At 40.5% G+C, this 21,526-nt stretch overlaps 1 protein-coding gene across 4 annotated transcripts in view; it reads right to left on the bottom strand.

The window, feature by feature from the left end:
* Positions 1–21,336, bottom strand: part of SRGAP2 (SLIT-ROBO Rho GTPase activating protein 2) — a 200,730-nt gene extending 179,394 nt beyond the window's left edge. For 2 of the 4 annotated variants that reach the window (XM_044446203.1, XM_044446211.1), the window contains exons 1-2: positions 21,254–21,336; positions 18,459–19,044 (exon numbers count right to left, since the gene is read on the bottom strand). In XM_044446203.1, the coding sequence (XP_044302138.1) occupies positions 18,459–18,525 (67 nt within the window). In that variant the 5' untranslated portion in view covers positions 18,526–19,044; positions 21,254–21,336. Of the gene's footprint in view, positions 1–1,105; positions 1,127–18,458; positions 19,045–21,253 lie in introns of those variants that run through there. The other 2 variants (XM_044446238.1, XM_044446256.1) reach the window with 2 other exon arrangements.
* Positions 21,337–21,526: the final 190 nt, after the last annotated feature.

Raw genomic sequence — 21,526 nt, 5'->3', positions numbered from 1 at the left:
ATCCTTTGCTGGCCTTAGACAAATATACCCTTAACTACACTGAACCAAAGTTTTTTCAGTCCATGAAGGGGCTACCCCTAATATTCCTGATCTTTCCACACATATATATGGTGCTTGGCTAAAAAGCCTCATTAAGATACCGTATCAATATGTCATGGTTTTGCAAAATTAAGCTGATCTAAACAAACCAACAGAAAAAAATAGGCTTCAGAAAAGAAATGAGAGCTCAACCAAAGATGAGGTGTCAAACAATTAACCTGCTATTACCACCACACCCTAGGGAGAAAACTTAGGGCAACAACATCTGAATTAATTTCAAGTGTTTGATTGCAAGCCAGTGTGTGAACAAGACATAATTTATTCAAGTGAATTTATGCTAACTGTTGCTTATCTCACAGCTCTTTACCTAGTAACCAATCATATCACTACCTTCTTCCTATGTAAACAAAACAGAACTGCATGAATCTTCAGATGCCATATCAAATGAGAAATACTTTGATATTGGCCCTCTGGGAATGCAAACAATTATTTTGAGCATCTCTTGTGTTCATTAGATAAGAATTTTGAAATAGCTAACCATCAATGCTGTCATTCAGAATCAGCATGGCCCAGTCACAGCCTGTTTCATGACACAAACAAAGGAAGTTACCTTATACTGTGTCATTCCACTGGTTCAACAAGTAAACACACCACTAGAAACCCTGTGGTTTATTTAATCCATGTTTTATTGCCCTGTTCAGGGTTTTTCTGGCAGTCAAAGACAAAAGGAGGACAAGATAGGTCTTTCTCAATTCCTAGATCATTTGTCTCCCTTCTCCACCTGCACCCTCCATGTGTATCGAATGCCTTTGTGGTGTGATAGTACCAACATGTACAGTGACTGAGTGCAGGCTCTTGTCCGGCACCTCCGCAGCCTTGTGAGGCAGTCTCTAAGCAACCAGTAGTCCTGAGTTCACAGGTAAATAGGGATATGCAAAGAATCCATCTGGGGGTGGGAATCTGCCAGATTCCCTAGGCTTGGCTTCGCTGTCTCAGGGCCAATTTGCAGTGGCCTCGAGTCAAAGTTCCCAATGAGGGCCATCAGCACGGGAGGGGTGGTACTCACCAAGAATCAAGCCCCATGTGCTGCACAAGCAGCACTCAAGCAGGGAAGAAGGCCGGTTACCAGGGAAGGCAGATAGTGTGCTTGCTGTTGGCACCTCTTTCACACATGTGCCACATCTGGCAGCAGCAACTGGGGCAGAAGGTTGGTCACAAGGAAGGGCAGCTGGTGAGCCTGCTCATGGCGCCTCTTTCTTCTGCATGCCACTGCTGCCAGCAGCAAGCTGGGAAAAAGGCTGGCTGCCAAAAATGGCAGCTGACGCACCCATGGGCAGTACCCCTTTCTTGCATCCTGTAGCTTCTCCTGATGCAGAAAGCCTTTGTGCACTTCCTCTTCGTTCATCTTATTTTACAGAACTAGTACAAAAGGAAGTCTGCAGATGCTAAAGGAACAGATTCTGAAAGGATTCATCTCAGCCCTACACAGAACAACAACCAGAGTGCATAACCATGGTTCATAACCATAAACCATGGGTTTTCTTTCTGACTCGTTTATAGTCAAAAAATCATGGTTTGTCAATGAGGCTAGGTCTGCATACCACAGCAACCCACTGCATGAACAAATGATTAGTGTCCTACACGAACCAGGCCCTTGTCTGTAATATTTATTAGTGGGAATTGAGAAAGGGCACTTTCTCAGTCCTGCCTGTAATTGAGCCCACTGAAGGGCATGCAATCTTCTGAAGGCAACGCTTACGCTTTACTACTGAACTACAGCCCTTCCCTTCGCTCACATCTAAAATTGCAGAACTGTTAGAGAGATCTTTTTGGGCAGGGCTATTCAATTAGAAACATAAGATTCAAACTCCACCATTGGATGTGTGTGTGTATGGGGGTTCCCTCTAAGTACCTACCAAGTCCAGGCTAATAATAGTGCTGCACTGAATCTTGAGGATTAAAGGTTTTGCTTGGAACTTGGAAAGAAAAATGCACTCACATTTTTCTTCAAAGCTGAATAAAAGAAAACAGAATATTCTTAGTACAATGGGAGGAAATCATTTTTACACAACTTCCTTAATCTGACACAGGAGGTTCTCTAGATGATTAATGAAAATGTATAATAGAGATACGCAATGAATACAGTTTTATTGTAGTTGCAAATAGCAAGTTGCTTTGTACACAAAAAGCAGTAATATAATTTTTAAGATCCTGTTATCAATAAATATTTCTCCTACATGACTACATATTACGATCTTCTCATCTATCATTCAAAGAAATTTCACATTTTCACAACAAATCTTAGAAAACTTCTGGTTTCGCAACCTACTGGTCACAAGAGCTTCAGAGTGATCTCATCCCACAGAAGGAGAACTTAGCTACCAAGGGAACATGCAGTTATAACCAAGTATTTCCCATGCATCAAGAAAAGACCTTGGCTCCATGGTAAAGCACCCGCTTTGCAAGCCATAGGTCCTAGGTTTGATTGCTACCATCTCTACTGACAAAGGATCAGGACTCAGGCAGCCACAGTCAGTCAGAGCAAACAGTATCGGACCTCATAAAAAGCAGTTTCCTATTCTCCTATGAGTGAGCCCAATACCATGAGTTCAACCCAAAGCAAGAGGAATATGCAATGTCCAAAGAATAACAGCCATAATTAAAATGTCATTTCAAAAATTGGTTGGTGCTAAATTTGAGTATTAATGACATTCAGCATTCTTAAACTCTTAGTATGATATTTAAGTTTCTGCAAAAACACTCCTTTTATAATATACATTGTTTCTTAGTTGTTGGGTTTTTTTTTTTTACTTACAAGAATTTCTGCTGGTGTTTGTTTAGCTTTTATTTATATAAACAGCTTGGCTTCAAAAAAAGAATATATGTGGGGGGGGGGGTCAGGGAGAGATCTACTGAAGCAGAAGCAAGAAGAAAAGAGAGAACTGTATACTAATAAACCAGAAAGCTTCTCCCTACTTACAGTGATAGATTTTTTTTTTACCGCTTGTGGAAGAAAATACCATTCCACCTTCTCAGAAAGTGATTCTGAAAGCACCATTTAACCTTCTCATGAAAAACACCAGAGGTAAAGTGGTTAAATGCCAAACCATTAAGAGATCAGTGAACTCTTCCTACAGATACATGTAACATCCCAAGTGGATCCTTTCCATTTTATACAGCAAACACCTTTTGCATAATGAAAGATCACTTAGGAAATGTTCACTTTACCTTTCAAAATGGAGATCATCTTCCTGCTTCTACCATTTGTCACCCTCCCCCAGTAAGAGGGGAAAATATGATTCAATCAAGTTAGGAGGAAAAAATTTTCTGATCTTCATTTTAAGTAGGCACTGTAGACCAAACCTCTGTGTGATGATTTCTGAAGACTGCGGAAGTGCATTTTATTTCTACGAGTAACCAGTTCTACTACTGCTGAAGGGAGGGCATGACACTCAGTGATAGCATAAACTGTATACACAGTGTCCCAGATTCAGTCCCAAGAATCTCCTAATTAAAGTTCTGTATTTGAAAGAGCTCAGGATAAGAGCCAAGAAAAGGCATATTACTAGCTAGAACGATCAATGGAATGACTCTGCATAAGCAGATCCATGTACTATGTAAGATAGCTTCCTCCCACAACTCCATGTGACAAATTCATAGGCATATGTTCATTTTTGCATGAAAAATGTATGTTTCCTTATGGTAACTGAGGATCACATTGCTTTAATCTCAACTCTGTGATAGATTTCTGAGTGACAGTTACCATGGTTGAACCCACACTATATTATCTCAATGATGTAGGTCAATCAAGTACATCTTGATTTAAAGGACACAGCAAATTTGACCTAATCCTAGAGGAACAGAGCTAACAAGCAAAACAATGCAGGACTTCATGGGAGCCCCTCCATAGGATAGCCTGTATGTATTCATTTGTTCATATGTGTGCAGACAAGAGGAAGCTTGTGCACACTAAGCAGCAGTATGTACGTACTCATCTAACTTCAACCTTTCAGATTTTCTTTTTATTCACAGAGGTAGAAGTAGCACATGTCCTGAATAGATGCTGGTAACTGGGAAGAATGCAGATAAGAGGACTCGATAGCTGAGGATGTTTGTGTGCATGCACACAATTATATAAAATCATGTCAACCGTGCTGGTCGTTACAAGGAAGATATTCTCAACAGATGGGCATCCCAACATATGAGAGCCAGTGTGGAGTAGTGTTTAAGAGTGAGGGTCTGGGGCTCAGGCGACCTGGGTTTTAGTCCCTGCTCAGCCATGAACCAACTGGGTGACTGTGGACCAGTCACAGCTTCTCAGCTCAACTGACCTCACAGAGTTGTTGTTGTGGGGATAAAACTGGGAGGAGGAGAATGATGTAAGCTGGTCTGAGTTCTTTAAAAAGGAAAAAATACAAGATATAAATCCAATAAATACAATTAAAGCAATGGTTTCTTCAAATTTACTAATTAAGTAGAAATTACTCAAATGCCAAGCTCAAAAACCGAGGCACTAAGCAGAACTGCTGGCTGCTAGTTAGTATACCCAACCGCATCTCATGTGACTTATCTATTTGCCACCATTAGTATTAGATTAAAGCTGGAAAGGCTTTCTAAAAAGTAAAATTCACTATTTACAGTAACTTCACAAAAACAACTTTTTTTCCTCCTGGCCATCAAATTGGGCTGGGTTAGTCATGTATGCAATGGCTGGCCAGAGCCCTGCTCCCCATTCAGACATTCACCCAACATGTGAGGGAGACCTGCAAACAGCTTACATTTTCTTGGGATTCCAAGGCAAAGTTCTCCACAAAAGTGGGCAGGGGAATCTCATAGAAATTTCTCACTGAAAAGGGTTATTGTAGGAGTCTGCTGAGGTCCTCCAGTGTTCCAGATTGCCACAGTTGTATAAAGGCCAGAAGCACTTACATACACCAATGATTCCAGTTGGCAGACATTTGCAGTCACTTGCACAGGGAGCTGTTCACACTGGTTGACCCCCAAACAACCCAGAGTGCCCAGGTTCAGGCATCATGAGAACAACCTATGATCAGGCCTGTCAGAGGTTGCAAAATGCAAGCAGAAGTGAGAAGCATACCAGAGGCAGCTTGTTCACTTACTCCTACACAGTAAATCATGGGCTAATTAATTCTTAATTTCACATGTATGGATCATGACACTATTTAGACTGCAGGCCATAACACTGAACACTCCCATATTGCATTTAGCATTTGTACAATGCTAAAGGCAGAACACATGGACAGATGTATGCAGAGATTCAAAACGAGACGTGATCTTCAGTTGGTTCGTGCACTTTCTCACTCCTATCCCGAGTCTCTCTACAGAGATAACAGAGGATCTAATCTTAGTATGCAGATAGCTAAGGAAGACATAATTAAATGCGGCTAATCATTTCATGAGGTTCATTCTCTTCCCACCCAATATTCTGACCTGCCTCTCCCAGCAGGATAGGAGCCTTATTCTGTGCAACTCTTGCACAGGAGCACATTCAGTGCTTGTGCTCAAAATGCAAGATGCACAGCTAACCCATGCAACAGACAAAACCTCCAACAGCATTTTCCCGGATCTGACATTTTAGCCTGTAGTCCACAACTGTAAGGAGTCCACTGGAGGACACAGCCCACAGTGTGAAGAAAGTATGAAAACAAGTATTCATGTCCTTTAGAAATTCAACTCCAGTGGGAAATGTGAGTGCACATTTTCATTCACAGTAGAATTAAGTTTCCATACAAACATCATTGCTATATCCTGTGGCCTTTGTAATGCTTTAATTGTCCTTTCCTTCATAGAGTCAAAGAGCTTTCCCCCACCCACTCCAGATGTACAGTAGTAGGCTTTTTTTAAAAAAGTCTTTTGTTCATATTATAGCTTCTTCCTGCAATCCTCTGGAGTCAGCCCTATTGAGACATAACATGGATAATAGCAAGCTGATTGCATAAAAGCAGACCACCCCCTCAAAAAAAAAAAAAAAATCTACAGGAAACACACTGAATTTAAAGGCTGATTGGGAGAAACTGCCCCCCTTTTGCCATCTTAATAACAACAATAGCCCTTTTTAAGGAAGTGTTTTATTTAAAGAATATGGGGGAACAAAAACCTCCATTTCAAAGCCATTTGGAATTCAAAAGAAACAAGAACTTCATGAACCTACCAGTAGGTGAAAAGAAGGAATCATTCTCCTAAGAAGCAACAAGATAGGTATAAACAGCCATAGAAATATACTTCCAATAAGTGTGCAGAGTGCATGAACTGGGCTATGAGGAGAAACCATGGAAAACAGATTTTACAAGTGACTAAGAAAGTAATCCATGCTTACTGAGACAAACTATTACAATTAATAATGGCTTAATTATAATTCTCATGTAAGAAGAAATAAGCAGGTCAGCCAGAGGGTAAAATTAATCACTACATATGAACAGTGGATCAAAACCTTCACAAGATGTTTAAAAACCTCCTCCCATCCCAAACCTTATCACATAAACCATAGCAGGGCCTCTAGTAGCCAAGATTTATTTGGATCCTATTCTGTCATATTTGCAGTTTACAACTTGGCACTAGTTTAACAGACCAAGATTGGCCTTAGGTAATTGGCCTATAAAACAAATGTCTGTATAGCATCTTCGAATTCAGTCCAATGGTCAAGTCTCCCACATGGTGACATCATACCTCTCCTTCCAAGTTTTTAAGTAAAAACCACTTGTTAAAAGAGCGATAGAGGAGGACATGGGCCTTTATGATCCGCCACTTTACAAACAAGCCCTAAGGAAGCACTGACCCAGTCCAGTCGAATCCATGGGAAAGGAATCAGAGTAGGAAACATGATCAGGAGACTATCACCTTTTGAACAATTCAACTATACCAGTAAGTCTTGTTTACTTAGATCAAAGGGTACAAATCATAGTTATAAAATGAATTATAAAAAATTGACAATTATAAAATTCACCCTATTTTGAAGAAATGAGAAAAAAGCAGTTTTTTTCCAGCAGCTTCCACTTTTACTTTCCATTAGGGCAACCCTTAAGGCATGAACATCCAAAGAAGTACATCACAGCAGCTGTGGTTTCCCCAAACACTTTTAAAAGACAGAACAGCTTTACAATAGAAAAGACAACCAAAGATTTGTGGATGCTTGTGCCATGCAGTTAAAGATGTTCATCTAGCAGTTTGCTAAATGATTCCTGACTTTGATTTAGGCCTTTATAGCAGTTCATTCCCTCCAGTGCTGTTACCTGTAAAATCTTTCACTTTGGGATAGAAACACGAGACTACAATGAGCAGCACAAAACCAACTGATTCCAATTGAAAGAAACAAATGCATAACTGTGAATATACCTGTGCATCCAGCATTGATAAATTCCCAACATAATCCTATACATGTTTAGTTATGAACAAGCATAAAATTGTAGCCATAACCCCTTTAAAAAGGATTTTAATCACTGTTTTAGCAATAAAGTGTTACTCAATTCTTTGTATGGGCCAGAAACACAAAGTGAGTTGATAATTTCTGAATGAACATGAAATGCCAAAGCACGTAATTCCCATTATTTAAAACTGTCTAATGAAAACATGCTATGCCTTTTTGGTGTTTTAATATATATACATAACAGAGATAAAACACTAAGAGGGCTGGCTCAGATCATTTTAAAATTATCACAGAGTCTTTGACTTATACCAAAGAAAAGCCATTTCACAAATGAAGCAAGTGCTTTCAAGGATAATTGGAGCGCTGGAATACTTTTAAACTCCTGTACAGCCAAAACAAAAGAATCCTCAAGCCTCTGCAAACATCAATCTCCACCACCAATACAAAGTTCACTACAATATAATATCAGCCTCTCTATCAAGATGGACATCATACATTGAAATAGCTCATGTTTAAAAGATATTAATTAATAAGCCGAGGCTTGCCACTCCATTTATACAGGCCACTTGACAGACAAAAAGAGGGAATGGACTTAGATCAGCAATTTCGCCAGTGTCCATGTTAGTGAGCACCAAGGCATGGCAGTGTATTATTGGAACAATGACAGAGGCGGAAAATGAAGTAACTTGCTAGGTGAACTTTTGGGTTCCATCCACATGCAAGGGATGAGAAAATAACAAGAACTGGGCAAAGATCTACAGTTGTGAAGGAGACACAGGACTTTAAGGGAATGCCCCATTCATACCAACTCCTTCACACTTCTGCCCCATGCACAGCGGAGAAAGAGGGAATACGGCACCATCCTTGCCCACAAAGCGGCTGCAAATCCATGCAGAGTTCCCACTCTCATGGAACATCTACACACATAATCAGGTGCCCATTTGCAGGACTTTGGTCTAAAGGAGGGATTGGGATGGGGCTACGTGGGAAACTGGCTCCCATTCAGCCCTACACCCTCATCCATGCAAACGCCAAATTAATGCAAAAGCTATGAAAGAGGCTTCAATGAAAAAAAAGGAATGTTAAAGCCTACACTGCACACGTTTGTGACCATCTATATCGTCAGAAATATTGCAAGGGTGTGGACAAGACATAAATAGTAGCTGCTCAGTATCTACATATATTCTGAAAAAAAAGTAACATGATGCACAGCATGTTGAAACATGCCTTTAAATCAAATTTCACTATCTTTTTCAGAGGCTGAGCTACAGATCTAAGGAGGGAAAGCATATCTGTTTCATGACCAAATGGATTCTGCAGTGAATCCACACCAAAGGAATCTTATACACAGGACTGAGACAGAAGGAACCTGCCCTGTCCAGCCTTGTACTGCAGGACCAGCAAAGAGCCAAGAATGTCATCTACAGGGCTAAAGTGGAAATGAAATTGCTGCACCAAAGCATTAACTGAGAATCTACAGCAGTCTTTCCCAGCCTGGTCCTCTTATTTTGTTTTAGATGACAGCTTCTAGGACTTCTAACCACTGGCCTTGCTGGCCAGAGGAACTGAACTGCAAAATATCTGATAGGAACTGAAGTGCAAAATATCTGAAGGCTGATAAAGGATTGCCTTCAGTCATGGGAATGTCCAAACACTGAAAGTACTGAAAGATTGTACTATTGAATCTTTGTGCAAATTCTTTCTTCGGTAACAACTAATAACTAGAATAATTATACAATTAAAGAAACACTTTCTGATTAAAAGGCACAATGTTAAAAGGTAAGGAAGGGCAGGGACATTGGGATCTTCCTACAGAAACAACTGAGACTGAAAGTCATACAGGTGTGCCATTTATATAACTATCTTTATTCAGAAAATCAGAGTACGCAGGTTCAGAAAAAATATTGTATCATGTTCTATCACCTAAGCATTAGACTAGAATTACTAATATTAATTTGTCAATTCAAATATCTGAGGCTGTTAAGTTCTTGTGTTTATAATTTATATGAAAATACATGCCCAAACAATTATAGGAAAGTACCCCTTTTAAATAAACAAGGCAATGGAATCCTCCAAATATAGAGGGGGAAAAACCCAGAAGAGTCTGAAATAACGCATACTATTAAAACTAATAGCACAGCTGATACTTTTCCAATACTTTTCTCCCAAAGATCAAATACTTGCTTGGATGAAAGTGACATCTACTTATTCATTTACTAAGATCTTCGTATAATTTCTACAGTGAAAAGCAAGTTGATTCAAAGCAGCAGACCCGCCGTTGGCTGTTTCCATTTATTTGACAAGAATAACTGGAATCTCATACAATTAAATGGTTCATCAACAATTATTTACTGCAAACAAGTGCAGCAGCATCTCAGTGTAATCTAAAGAACATCAGAGCAGGTGGCACAAACACAATACAAGTATTAACATGGGTGAGTCAAGTTTGCAGGGAGCAATTAAACCAGTTTCATACATTCCAGGAAACTATAATTTAAACAAGGAAGTCTTGTCTAAAGCCAGGCACACAGGGGAGGAAGGAGTGCCAAAGCTCATAGCTTGTTCATACTCAAATCAAACCATAATTTGTTGAAGCAGGAATACAGTTTCTGACCTGGCCCACTAAGAGCCCGAAGCTTCGTTGCCTAGATGGCAGTGACTGTGAAATGGGTAGGATTCTTCAAGAAATGGATTTCTACATCTTGCTTAGCAATCCAGATATCAATGATGTGTGACTATTTCCCTAATGGTACAAGAGCAGGAGCTTATAACAAGTACTGCACACACTACTTAAAGAATGCAGTCAGGTCACTATTAAGTCAACCCAATCACCCTGCATTCTTACTAATCAAGAATCCCATTACGATAATTCCACCACCCATGGAAATATATTTTGGATTCAAGAGATTATATATCTATAGATACCTAAACAAATACACACATGCCAGTGAAGAGATGGATCACACCCTATGGGACTGTTTCTCAGTTGCCCAATAAGAAACTATAATTGCTACTACAAGCCTTGCTACTACATGGCTTTATTCTACACAACAGCTAAAATACTATTGTCTAAGAAGCCTGAAAACTTTAGTTGAAGGTGTGGCAGAATTACCAAAGTAGTATGGTGGATCAGATCATAGATAGCTCTACCACTTTCAGGAAATCTGACCCACTTACAATCCATATTTTCCATTTTAGCACTTTATCTGCTTAAGAAATGACAAGTTGTACCCAGTGGTACATGTCTTAGGAAGTAAATCTCCCTTGTTCTTATCTAGACATACCACAGGCTACATACTAGTATAATAACATCATGACTTGAGAATTCCACTCCCAAATAATTCTAATCCTTGTAAACACAAGATTATTTTACATTTAGCTTTTGAAAAGAATCCTGTGCTTTGCACCAACCCATTGCCAACATTCTAAATCTCATATCAGGTATTATTGACTTTTCTATGACTTAATTCAGAAGCAGAATTCCAGGGTCACAAGCCTAGCAGTTATTAAAAGAAATGAAGCATGCAACTCTCTAATTTAGAGAAGTGGCTTTACTTAGCTCAACCCTTGAGGTGTGTGGAATTTCCTTTAGAAAATAAATGAAATTTCAAACCACAAAACTGCTTGCATGGCATAATGCATAAGGCTGCCAACAATGTATCTGTCCCACAGAATCACAAAGATTAAACCCGAACAAGACTTATGGTGCAATGTGAGAATCGCTTGCACTAGAAAAATCCTGCAGGCTTGTGACATTATTTACAAAGTCAACTATTTTAGCACCACAGTTTTGCTAGAAAACATGCACTCAGGGCTATCATGTTGCAAATTGTGCAAAAACAGTAGCCATTGCTTAGCTAGAGTGCCTTACATGAATGTACAGTATTTATATGGTGTTTGTTAACCGTTACTTTCCTCGGTGAAGAAACTCCAGAGATTCAGCATGTTTTTCTTTTACTGTACATGAACGAAAGCTATTGGGTACATTGAAGCTGAGTATCTGGAAGTGTTCTTTAACTACATTTTAAAAAACCAATCTGATCCATATATTGCATTATCAGCCACCCAAGTAGTCCTCTTTTCATACTCGACTTAATGCTTTGACACTTCTGGTTAAAAATAAATAAAATGTCTTGATGCTTGTGTACTTGGAGGAAGCATCTGGAAAGCTGGATCTTCCAAAAAAGTTCACAGAGTGACCTTCAGCTTTGTGCACTTAAACCCACTTCCAGGTCATTTATACACAGTAGAAATAACCACTATAGCAGGCAGTCTCTTCTATCCATGAAAGCTCCACATACAATTTTGAACCCTCATCTTCCAGGCTTCTAAACTGGAATCTCCAATTATGCCTCTTTACCCCTGGACCACCTTGAATGTGTGTCCCATCAGTGAGACCCAGATATCCCAAGAAACCTTACTATTTGAAGTATGTGTTATCAGAGAACTGATACTGAAACTAACTAGAGTTAATCCCAGTTTTCAACCTGGCTTCTTTTTAACCATGGTTGCAATATGTACATTGGTGGTAACTATGGTTAGCATTAATGATGCAAACATGACACAAAGTATGATAGCACTATAACTGAAAGTGAGGAGAAGGAGCCTGTGCAAGAGAAAATGATTATACACACCAGTCACTAGCCAGTGGGTGGCTACTAAGAAGAGGACCTTATTCAGGAGCAACATCCTGGTTGCTGCCTGTTCCAGCTACAGAAGCTTATCTGGCACCGCAGACAAGCTCTTCCCAAGCTCTTTAGTCCTTCCATTTTAAAAACTGTCTGTCTTTTTAAACCTGCACAATAGCGCTGGCCTTTCTTTTAGCGTTAGTCTGTTTTAATTTTTTTTGCTTGCACAGTCTACTTTCCTGTGTTTTTCACCGTATGGTTTAAAAGTTTCATTTTATAAACTGCCCAGAGAGTTTCAGCTATTCACATATATAAAGGCAATAAAACACATACCCTTTACACCTTTGTTGTGGATTATTTTGATCTGTTTTTTCCATAACAACTTGGCCACTTTTCCCCCAATGAAAAAGAATCTCCTTGCCCCACACCCCCAATTGGCTAGGAAAAAAAAAAAAAAAAAACAGAATTTAAATTATCCCTGTAGTAAAATTTATCAACATACTAACTGGTATTTAGACCTTTATGTGAATCAATTAATATTATCATCCATTGGAGAAGGTAGAAGAAGAAATTAGAGAAAAACATCCTAGTTTGTTATCCTCAATATAACCTAGATACACTGGACTTAACACAGTTAAGCTACAAACAAATGTGGTGATCTTAAAGCAGTTCAAGTAGCACAAGTCAAAGCCATGACCAGAAAGCCTGCTGTTAGGCATAAATTATCTCAGTGGCATGTAAGTAATACAGAGAGGTCTATTCAGGGAAAATGAGAAATTTGTGCTGTCGGAGGCTCCATATGGAAGTGATGGAATCTCCCTTTCTAGATCTGCAGATTCCTTAATCTTCCCAGAGCACATGGTAATGCAAAAAGACAACCTTCTTCCTCTTTCCCTCCCCTCCAAGAGTTTCCAGGAGAATTGCAGCTATTCAACATATTCCTTCCACTAATTCGTCATGCATCCTTAATCACAGCCTTTTGCCAAAACTGTGCTGAAGATGTGCCTTTTTAAGGATGCCCAGGTGAAGAGGGAGCTTCAGAGCAATCAAGTTCCACCAGATTTGGTTCACACTTCAGTATAATATCAGGAGCAAAAATAATGATTCTCAATATATCCTGGGACAACGTGTGATTCCTCTAGAATTCTCATTAAAAACTGTGTCCTTTATGAGCTAAGAACAATGCTACTCCTTAAGTTCACAGCAATCCCAAAGACAAACCTCTGACTTTTTGTAATACAGTATATTCTAACTGATACAACAGCTCTCCACTTTGTGTATTTGCAAAACAAACCCCAAAACAAATTGTTCCAATAGTAACCACTAAAAGTTGGGGACTCATTCAAAGACTCTGTGGTTAAGTCTCACTTGAGATATTTCTATCTCTGACAAAAGCACATGGTATCTAGCTACTTATCTGAAGTATTTACACATCAGTGAGAACAGCGCTTTCCCCAACTAATTAACCATTAAATAAATTAATGGCTTACAAGATTAGACTATGAACTGTGTGTGCATCTCTATCCACCAGTTTTTTTCTGCAAGGACAAGCAATTCAGAAAAAAAAGCATCCTCTCATTAGTCAATTCAATCATATGGTCAAGATCTGTGCCACCAGACAGAAAAGCAAGGAAGCAGTAACAGAAAGTGTGGCTGTGAGCATAAGTAAAATACGTTGCCCTTATTACTGAACAATTACGAACAGTCATTGGAAAAGAAAATGCAAGTAAACTTGGGCTTCCAACAGCTGGGTCCACAAAATCACATGGTGATTGACCACCTCTCATGAGCTGAGTGATCTACATAATCACCCTCACTCAGCAAGAGTTCTTGTAACATCTAAGCCTAGTTTTTAGGGCAGTTTAACAAACCACCCAGGACCCATGGCCTGTCATGACCACCCAACAGGTCACCTTCAATGGGTTGGAGTGACATAAGATTTGAGGGAAGCTGGCATCCATGCACGTGCAAATTACCATGGCTACAGGGACTGTGCAAACCACGTCATTCAAAACACTATGTAGAGGGAAAGCATTAAGAATACTTCCTCTTTCCTGTGAAAAATAGACCCAGCTGCCAATGTTTACAAGCATGCCCCTTGCACATAGATAAAAGAAAATTAGTAATCACGTTGCTTCAGTGGCTAAGCAAGGTATAGCATGTGCACCTACATTATGGCCTGGTTCACACAACGAGAGTTTAGTATGAGTTGATGTTGAATGGTGGGTTATTGTGTTGTGGTGACCCCAGCCATGTTAACAAACCATGATTTGTTAACTACAAAGAACCTACAGTGGACAACCCAACAACAAACCTTGGGTTATTTTGTGGATTCCTCCTAGTTAACAAACCATGTTTTGTCTTTACACATCAACCCACACTTCAACAACAACCCCATGGGTCAACACACACTCAGTCCATGCTCCAGTATATCCTATTGTATGAATCCAGCCAATGACATGCTCTTTTCTCTAAAAAGAAGATAAATTTTGCAAATAGAGCAATTTGATCCTAAAGAAAACAATAATTGTCACTTAAGAAGGGATTCAAGTTCCAGCTATCACTTATAAATGTGTCTCCATGGATTAAAGCATCCTTACCTAACCTTGTGTCTTCTAGAAGTTTTGGACTACGGCTTCCAGCATTTTCCAGCCTGGCAGCCTGCAGCTGATAGAAGTTGAAGCCCAAAACATCTGAGAGCTGCCATATCAGGGAAGGCTGAACTAATATATACAACTATAGAAAAGAAAGGAGTTGAAAGTATAGAATGGTTGTACTCCTGTGCAAACTTACTAGGGAATAAATCCCAGTGAATGCAATTAAACTTACTTCCTCATGAACAGACTAAGGTTTAAACTCATTCAAAGGTAATTGCTAAAGAAGAAATCCTATTCATTCATTGACTAAGAACATGAAGCTACAGTAATTAGAATCTAGCTAATCCAGAATTTTGTTGCCTTTCTCAAGACATTTCCAAACCAAACCCAGAATTCTTACCCAGCACAAGTCAAGCTACAAGATTATATAAATTCTATGCATTTCCCTATCAGAATTATGAAGTTTGATCAGATCATATTGGATTACTACCAATGTAAGTCTCAAAGTATAGCTTTATTCCACTATAATGTTGCTGCTAAAGATCCCCTGAATGCTTTAAAGCTGAAAATGTCCTATCATTTTATCTACCAATGATTCCTCTCCTTTGACAGAGAATACAGTATTTACATACAATATATGCAACATACAGTGCTGTGGCTAAATACCAGAAAAGGGCAGAAAACCCATCATCCAACTGCAGAACATGGACACAAACCAGGTGCAGAGTTAGTGTTTCAGTCAGAAGGAGCAACAGCAGACTTGAATTAAACAGCCAAGTCATACTTCAAATGAGTCTTCCTAGGCAAGCTTTTAAAAGTGCAATCCTAGGAGGTACCACATAATAGTGACCAAGCCGAAGATGTCTTCCAGCATCAAGTAGTACCTTGGCTCCTCCTTCTCACAATATACCATGGCCAAACTCAAAATGCATCTACAGCTGCCACAGTTGCTGTAATATGTCCTGCTTATGGGCTACCCATAGACATCTCAGAACGGAAAGCTGGATTAGATCAACCTTTGGTCTGATTTAGCATGGCTTAAAAAAAAGAAAGAAATTCACACAATGAAGAATCATGTGAAGTAGGAAAGGAATGAGGAAGCCATGCTTTGCCAGTGCAATAGGTCTATTTCCTCCAAATCCCAGCTACAAATCAAGAGCCACTGCAAAAGGCAAAAGTAAATGAAAAAGAGAACACATCAGAACAGCATCTTCTCTTGCCTTGCAAGCACATGCTACAACAGATAAACAATGATTAGGATTAACACTACCCATGGGTTTTCCAACAGGATACCATCTCCTCTCAGGATAGAATGAGGGTGTATTTCTTGTGTTTGTACCCAACATTCAAGTATGGAGAACTCTTACAACTTTCAGTGAAAAGTAAACTAGTTCCCACGATCATGTTGGGATCTCACTGTTTATCATATCCTTGGCCATTGGTCATAAGAGGTCATATGGTCATAATGAGGAAGGAATATATGGTCCAAGTCATATAAGAATAATAGAACTGCATCATCAGTGCCTTGAAGACTCACAACACAGAGAAGACTGGGTAACAGGTTTTGGTGTCCACCCATCCACCAGCCTACTGTTCACCAGTAACTTCCAGATCTTTAGAATAGTCCACACATATGTTTCACAATACTCCTGGTAGTCGTAGGTGATCAGGAATTCCCATGCAGCTGAGCGCTTGGGCTGCCGGAGAATCAATGGATTACCCATTCCTCCCCTGCCAATTCATTTGTTTTCTGGACTAGCTGTGATGGAAGAAAATCTCTTCTTTGGCAGAAGGCACTTTTAAACAAACCTTCTAAAAGGCTAGTAGCTGTGAAGATGGGGAACCTCCTTTCCCATCTTCAGTGGCCAACATGGAAGCACAAACTATTAGCACCTTAGCAGGCAAATAAACAAAAAAAACCCCTGCAGGCTAGCAACTTATATGGCATTATTTACAAGGTTACATTAATGCTTTCAAAGCAACAATCTGTGAATTTATGTGGAAATATTTTTAATTTTCATTATTTAGACCCAAGTACAAATTCTGTGTTGTTCTCCATGAATAATTTGAACATTTCTGCAGTGGGGGCACAGAGTGTGCTTCAGACTATGCTGAAAAACAAAACAGGAACTCCAAAGAAAGTGATTAGAATTGGACGCTGCTTTGTTTCCAGAGTTGCCTTCCAAATACAAAGTTGAATTTTGCATAGGATCACAACCAAAAACAGTGTGGCTTCTGGCTAAAATAAACTCTCATGGTTTTCCTGCTCACCTTAAATCCCTTCCCTAAGTACAGATCTCCATGTAGAATGGAGGCCACAACAGTTGAGCAGCCACTGTGAAAAGAACAAATGCCTTCTGCATTGTTTCAACAAAGTGGAGGAGGTTTCCCTCCCTGCTGTATCCTGAAACAAAGGAAATTCAAGTCTCATACGCATATATTTTGAACACTGCATTTTTAAGACCACCTACCCTTCCAGAACAGTCAGCAATCTATTGCCTGATAGAGACCACGCTTTTCTGAGTCAGTGCCTCCTGTTGGCCACTGGAATGTGAAAAACCCTAGCTGTTCACTTGCCAAGCAAAAGATTACATTAACATTAGTAGAAAAGGGAGAAGTGGATAACAAAAATGCTTTGACTGGCTACTGCCTCCAACCAAGGAATCCCAAAACACTTTTTAAAAAGCCATTTATGATCTAAGCTTCACAGACTTCTTTAAAAAAAAGGGGGGGGTTTACTTCTCTTGTGTGATACAGAAAGTCAGAGAATGATGAAGGCAGTGATCTTACATATAAGAAGAGGCCACAGATCAGCATTTACTTAAATGGGAGCAGACCAAGTACTGGCGCACATATAGTTCACAACTAGAACACATTATTTTCTCACAAACTCAAAGCTGCTCTCTTAAGTCTTTTTACAAACACAAAGTGCAAGTCAAGTACTCCTCATGCAAAAGACTGCTTTAAAAGTTCACCTATTAAGAAACATTTTGTCAGGCTATACACAGGCAAGTATAAGACTTCACTGCACACAGATATGAACACTGAAAACTCGGCAGACACAAAAGGGTTAGACAAACATCTCTCTACTGTGTCATGCAGGGCATGTGATGGTGTGAAACCAAGCCCACTCGCCTTATGCCACCAAGATATTGTTGCACAGAGCTTGCCTTCCAAGTTGTCTGCTAAAGGTTGTGCTATGCTTTCAACAAGGACATCCTGCCCCCCCCCAAAAGGCAAAAGCACAGACCCACTTAAGCAGTGTATCATCACATATATTACATTTAAATTGAAGGGCGTTGCAGTCAAGTTGCCAGGGATGTGTGAAACACGCATGCACACAGAAGGCATTCATGAAGAGTGAAAGCCTTTTGGTGCATACAGCTGTAAAAAGCTCCTCTAAGCTGAAATCCACAATACTGCCAAGTGACAAAGCTTCTTAGGCTAATACATATACTTCCTAGGGGAGGGGTTCCATTTACAGTCAAAATATAATTGTGTGTGTGTGTGTGTGTACATGTGCGTGCACACACACACCACACACACATTTTGCATATGCTTTATAGAAAACAAAAAGTATCATAAAATAATCTATGTTTAAGATAACAGTGGTACTTCAAGAGCCCACCCCATGAAACAGCAATCCCTGTCAATCCCTTCTAACATTACACTATTGAAAAGCACTGCAAATTCCTGACGATCTGTAAATGCTTTCCCCTTCCACACCCAAACATGTAGCATGAGTCCCTGCATTTCCGAGTTGAGACTGAGACACAGAAAAACACCACGCTCGCATGTTTTAATCCTTACCTTTGACTTGTGTGTCATATTCAGCTATGATCTCCTTATCCTTTTTGAATTTGGCTGGCGACGTCATATTTTCCTTCCCCCCAAAAAAGATTATCTTCAAAACAGATCCTCCAGAATATAACAAATAAATGCAATTTGTGCTCCGCCTCCCTCCCGCAAAGCGCGTGCACACACACACAGGATCACTTGGTCAGCCTTGTCTTCCAACAGCAATCAGTCCATGGAGAGAGGGTGTGAGATGGTGTGTGCGCAAGCAGCAGAGACATGCAGATGTGAAGAGCTTGGTGGACGGAAAGGCAGCAGTTTGGATTCCCTGCACCAAAACCCTTAGTAGCAGTGGTGGCGGCGGCGGCATCAGACTAGAGAGAATCTGCAGCCCCCAAAGGCTTTTCCTGATTGCTAACATTAATAGCACAGCCAGGGAGTGGAAGTCCTTCTGCGCAACAACATGTTGTGTGTGGGTTTGACTTGCTGCTGCTGCTGCTGCTTTTTTTCTTCTTCCAAGATAAGAGTCAGATGATGCAAATTAAATCCCAAATGGCAGAAGAGATGAAAGCTCCAAAGTCACTCTCTTCAGTTCAACTGCCTGTAAATTCAAATATGTATCTGTTTGTCACCAATTACAAACCAATGCAAAGCAGCAAATGCAATTTAAAGTGGCATAATAATAATGAGAGCATCAAATCAGAGGTGGGGAAAGGAGGGGAGTAAGCCACCTACATTCTAGGTAGACTGGGGGGAGGTGGCAACGTCTAGGAACAGCATTATGATACAACACACTCAAGAAAATGAGGAAATAGGGGCACAAAGGAAAATGCAGCCTTAAAAAACGCAGTTCATTTAAAGAAGCCAAGAGGGGAAAACAACCAGAGACAGCAACATGATACGCTAAAAAGGGAAGTCAGACCCAAATCCTCAAATTACTTGAACTACAGGAGCTCACAAATGAATCCACAAGCCATTGTATAAACAAGAACTAATCCCCTTTGGGGTTGCTAAAGCTGCGGCCCTTGGTCCAGCCAACAGAACAGATTTGGGGGGGGGGGGTATTCTACATAGGTCTGGGCTCCAAAATATTGAAAAAGCAAAGGAGAAAGAATATATGCATCTGCTGTAGATATCAATGCCAAATTGGAGCCAAGAAAGACAGCCTGGTGTGTGCAAAACAAATGCAAGTCTCTCAGTAGGGAGAAAGTCAGTGCACAACTTTTGAGGGGTGATTAGAAGCTACTGTTGGCAGCAAACATCAAGTGGAGAGGGTTGGAGAAAGGAGAAACCTAGCTCTTCATACAAAGATACAAATATTGTGGTCAACAGAGACAGGATACGGTAAACGGTGACAGACAAAGAGACTAAGGCATTTGAGGAAAACACAAGGAGAAACTGTGGCTAGTCAAAGGAATGAAGCCAAAGGAATGAAGCATTGTTCTGGCTTTGGCGAGCACATCTACCAGCCATGTACCTACTCTACATTCTTAAAGTCCTCCATGAAATGCATAGAGGGAACACACAGCTAGAAACCTTTGCCACAGAGTCTTTCAAGATTTCGCTCTCGTCTCCCTAAGGATCTGGCCATTCAGTCCACTGCAGTAAGATATTGCAGTTTGATAAACAGAACCTTAGGGCATTGATCGCCTCTCTCCATCCCTACGGACATCCGGTGTATCAGCCTTCCTCAACCTGGTTCTCTCCAGATACTTTGGACTTCAATTTGCATCAGCCTTAGCCAGCATGGCAATGGACCAGCCCATCAAACCGAACATATTCTACTTTCTAGTCGGCCAAGAGCTCCAAAACCTATTTCTGCAGTCCCTAGCAAAGCCAGAAAGCTTACCAAGATCCCAGGAATCCATCAGACACTGCTGGTGGGCTGTAACCAGTCTAATGGACTGCAAAGTTGTACAGATCTGATTTGTGAGAAATCAGAAACCCAGCCGGGTTTCTCCATCTGTTGCTAAACATTTTCAGGAAAACAATGTAAAAAGTAAAAGTATCAGGCTAGAAACAGGATGTATATAGCTTGGGAGAGTAGCAGGAGGTGGATACATTGTTGCCTGAGGAGTAACACTAGGGAGCCACAGTTTTGTTAGCTATGTAGAAATAGGAAAGGGAATACACTCTGCAGGAAACAAAATGTGCAGCTGTTCGAGGATTATTATAAACTCAGAATTATATTTTAGAAAAAAAGAAATAAAATAGCCTGAGGCAATTTCCCAAGAAGAGTACTATCAACTGGTGACGTCCTATTTTACAAAGTTACTCTTAGGGAATAGACTATAAAAAGCAAGCTAAAGTGCTTCTTAAAGCTTAGAAAGCTGCATGCCAAATGTAGCTTTAAAATGCATTTTAAACCAGAATATTGAAGGGGTCGCGCCAAATGAAGGCAGTTTTGTAGAATAAAACTCTTTCCCCCATGGGTGAATACAAGATACATACAAGGCACAAGCTCCCCTGCTTGCCGCAATGGGACGTATTATGGGATGGGACATCGATCCTGTCCCGGTAGGCTACAGCACGACTCATCTACATTTGTGTTGGCTATAAGCTACTAAGAGAAGATCTAGCCACACCGAGAGAGGGTGGTGTTGGTGGAATATTATGGGATGGGGGAATGCTAGAGTATTGTAGCTATTTCGGAGTAGGATTCCTGTCTTGGCGGGAGACTAGTATTGCACTAATTACAATGGGGCGGGCGGATCTCCCTAAGGCATATGATAGAATAGGGAAACTGCGCTGGTTCTTAACGCGGTAGGAGACACAACCTCGGATTCCTCCATCCAAGACGCGACTATTACCTGCAGCGCTGCACAGACGAAACCCTTGCCCACGACTCGCCTTGCCCGGGCTGCTCCCGCGGTCTGTTCCCTCCGCAACCCCACTCCAGCAACTCCGCCCATTCCACGAAAAACACCAATCGGGAGCGGCGATTGTGAAAACAGACGTCCTCTTCAGCCAATAGTCACACCGCCCTGGCCTCACTCCGCAGCCTTGGTCCCGCCACTTTTCCGTACTAGCACCACCCATCGTAAACTAAGACGGACCATTCAGAGCGCCCCCAGGGCCCAGAA

The sequence above is a fragment of the Varanus komodoensis genome, unplaced genomic scaffold, assembly GCF_004798865.1.
Source record: "Varanus komodoensis strain SLA01 unplaced genomic scaffold, ASM479886v1 scaffold1, whole genome shotgun sequence".
Lineage (NCBI taxonomy): Eukaryota > Metazoa > Chordata > Lepidosauria > Squamata > Varanidae > Varanus > Varanus komodoensis.
The sequence above is the reverse complement of the archived record's forward strand: the minus strand, read 5'-3'. Positions and strand labels throughout refer to the sequence as shown.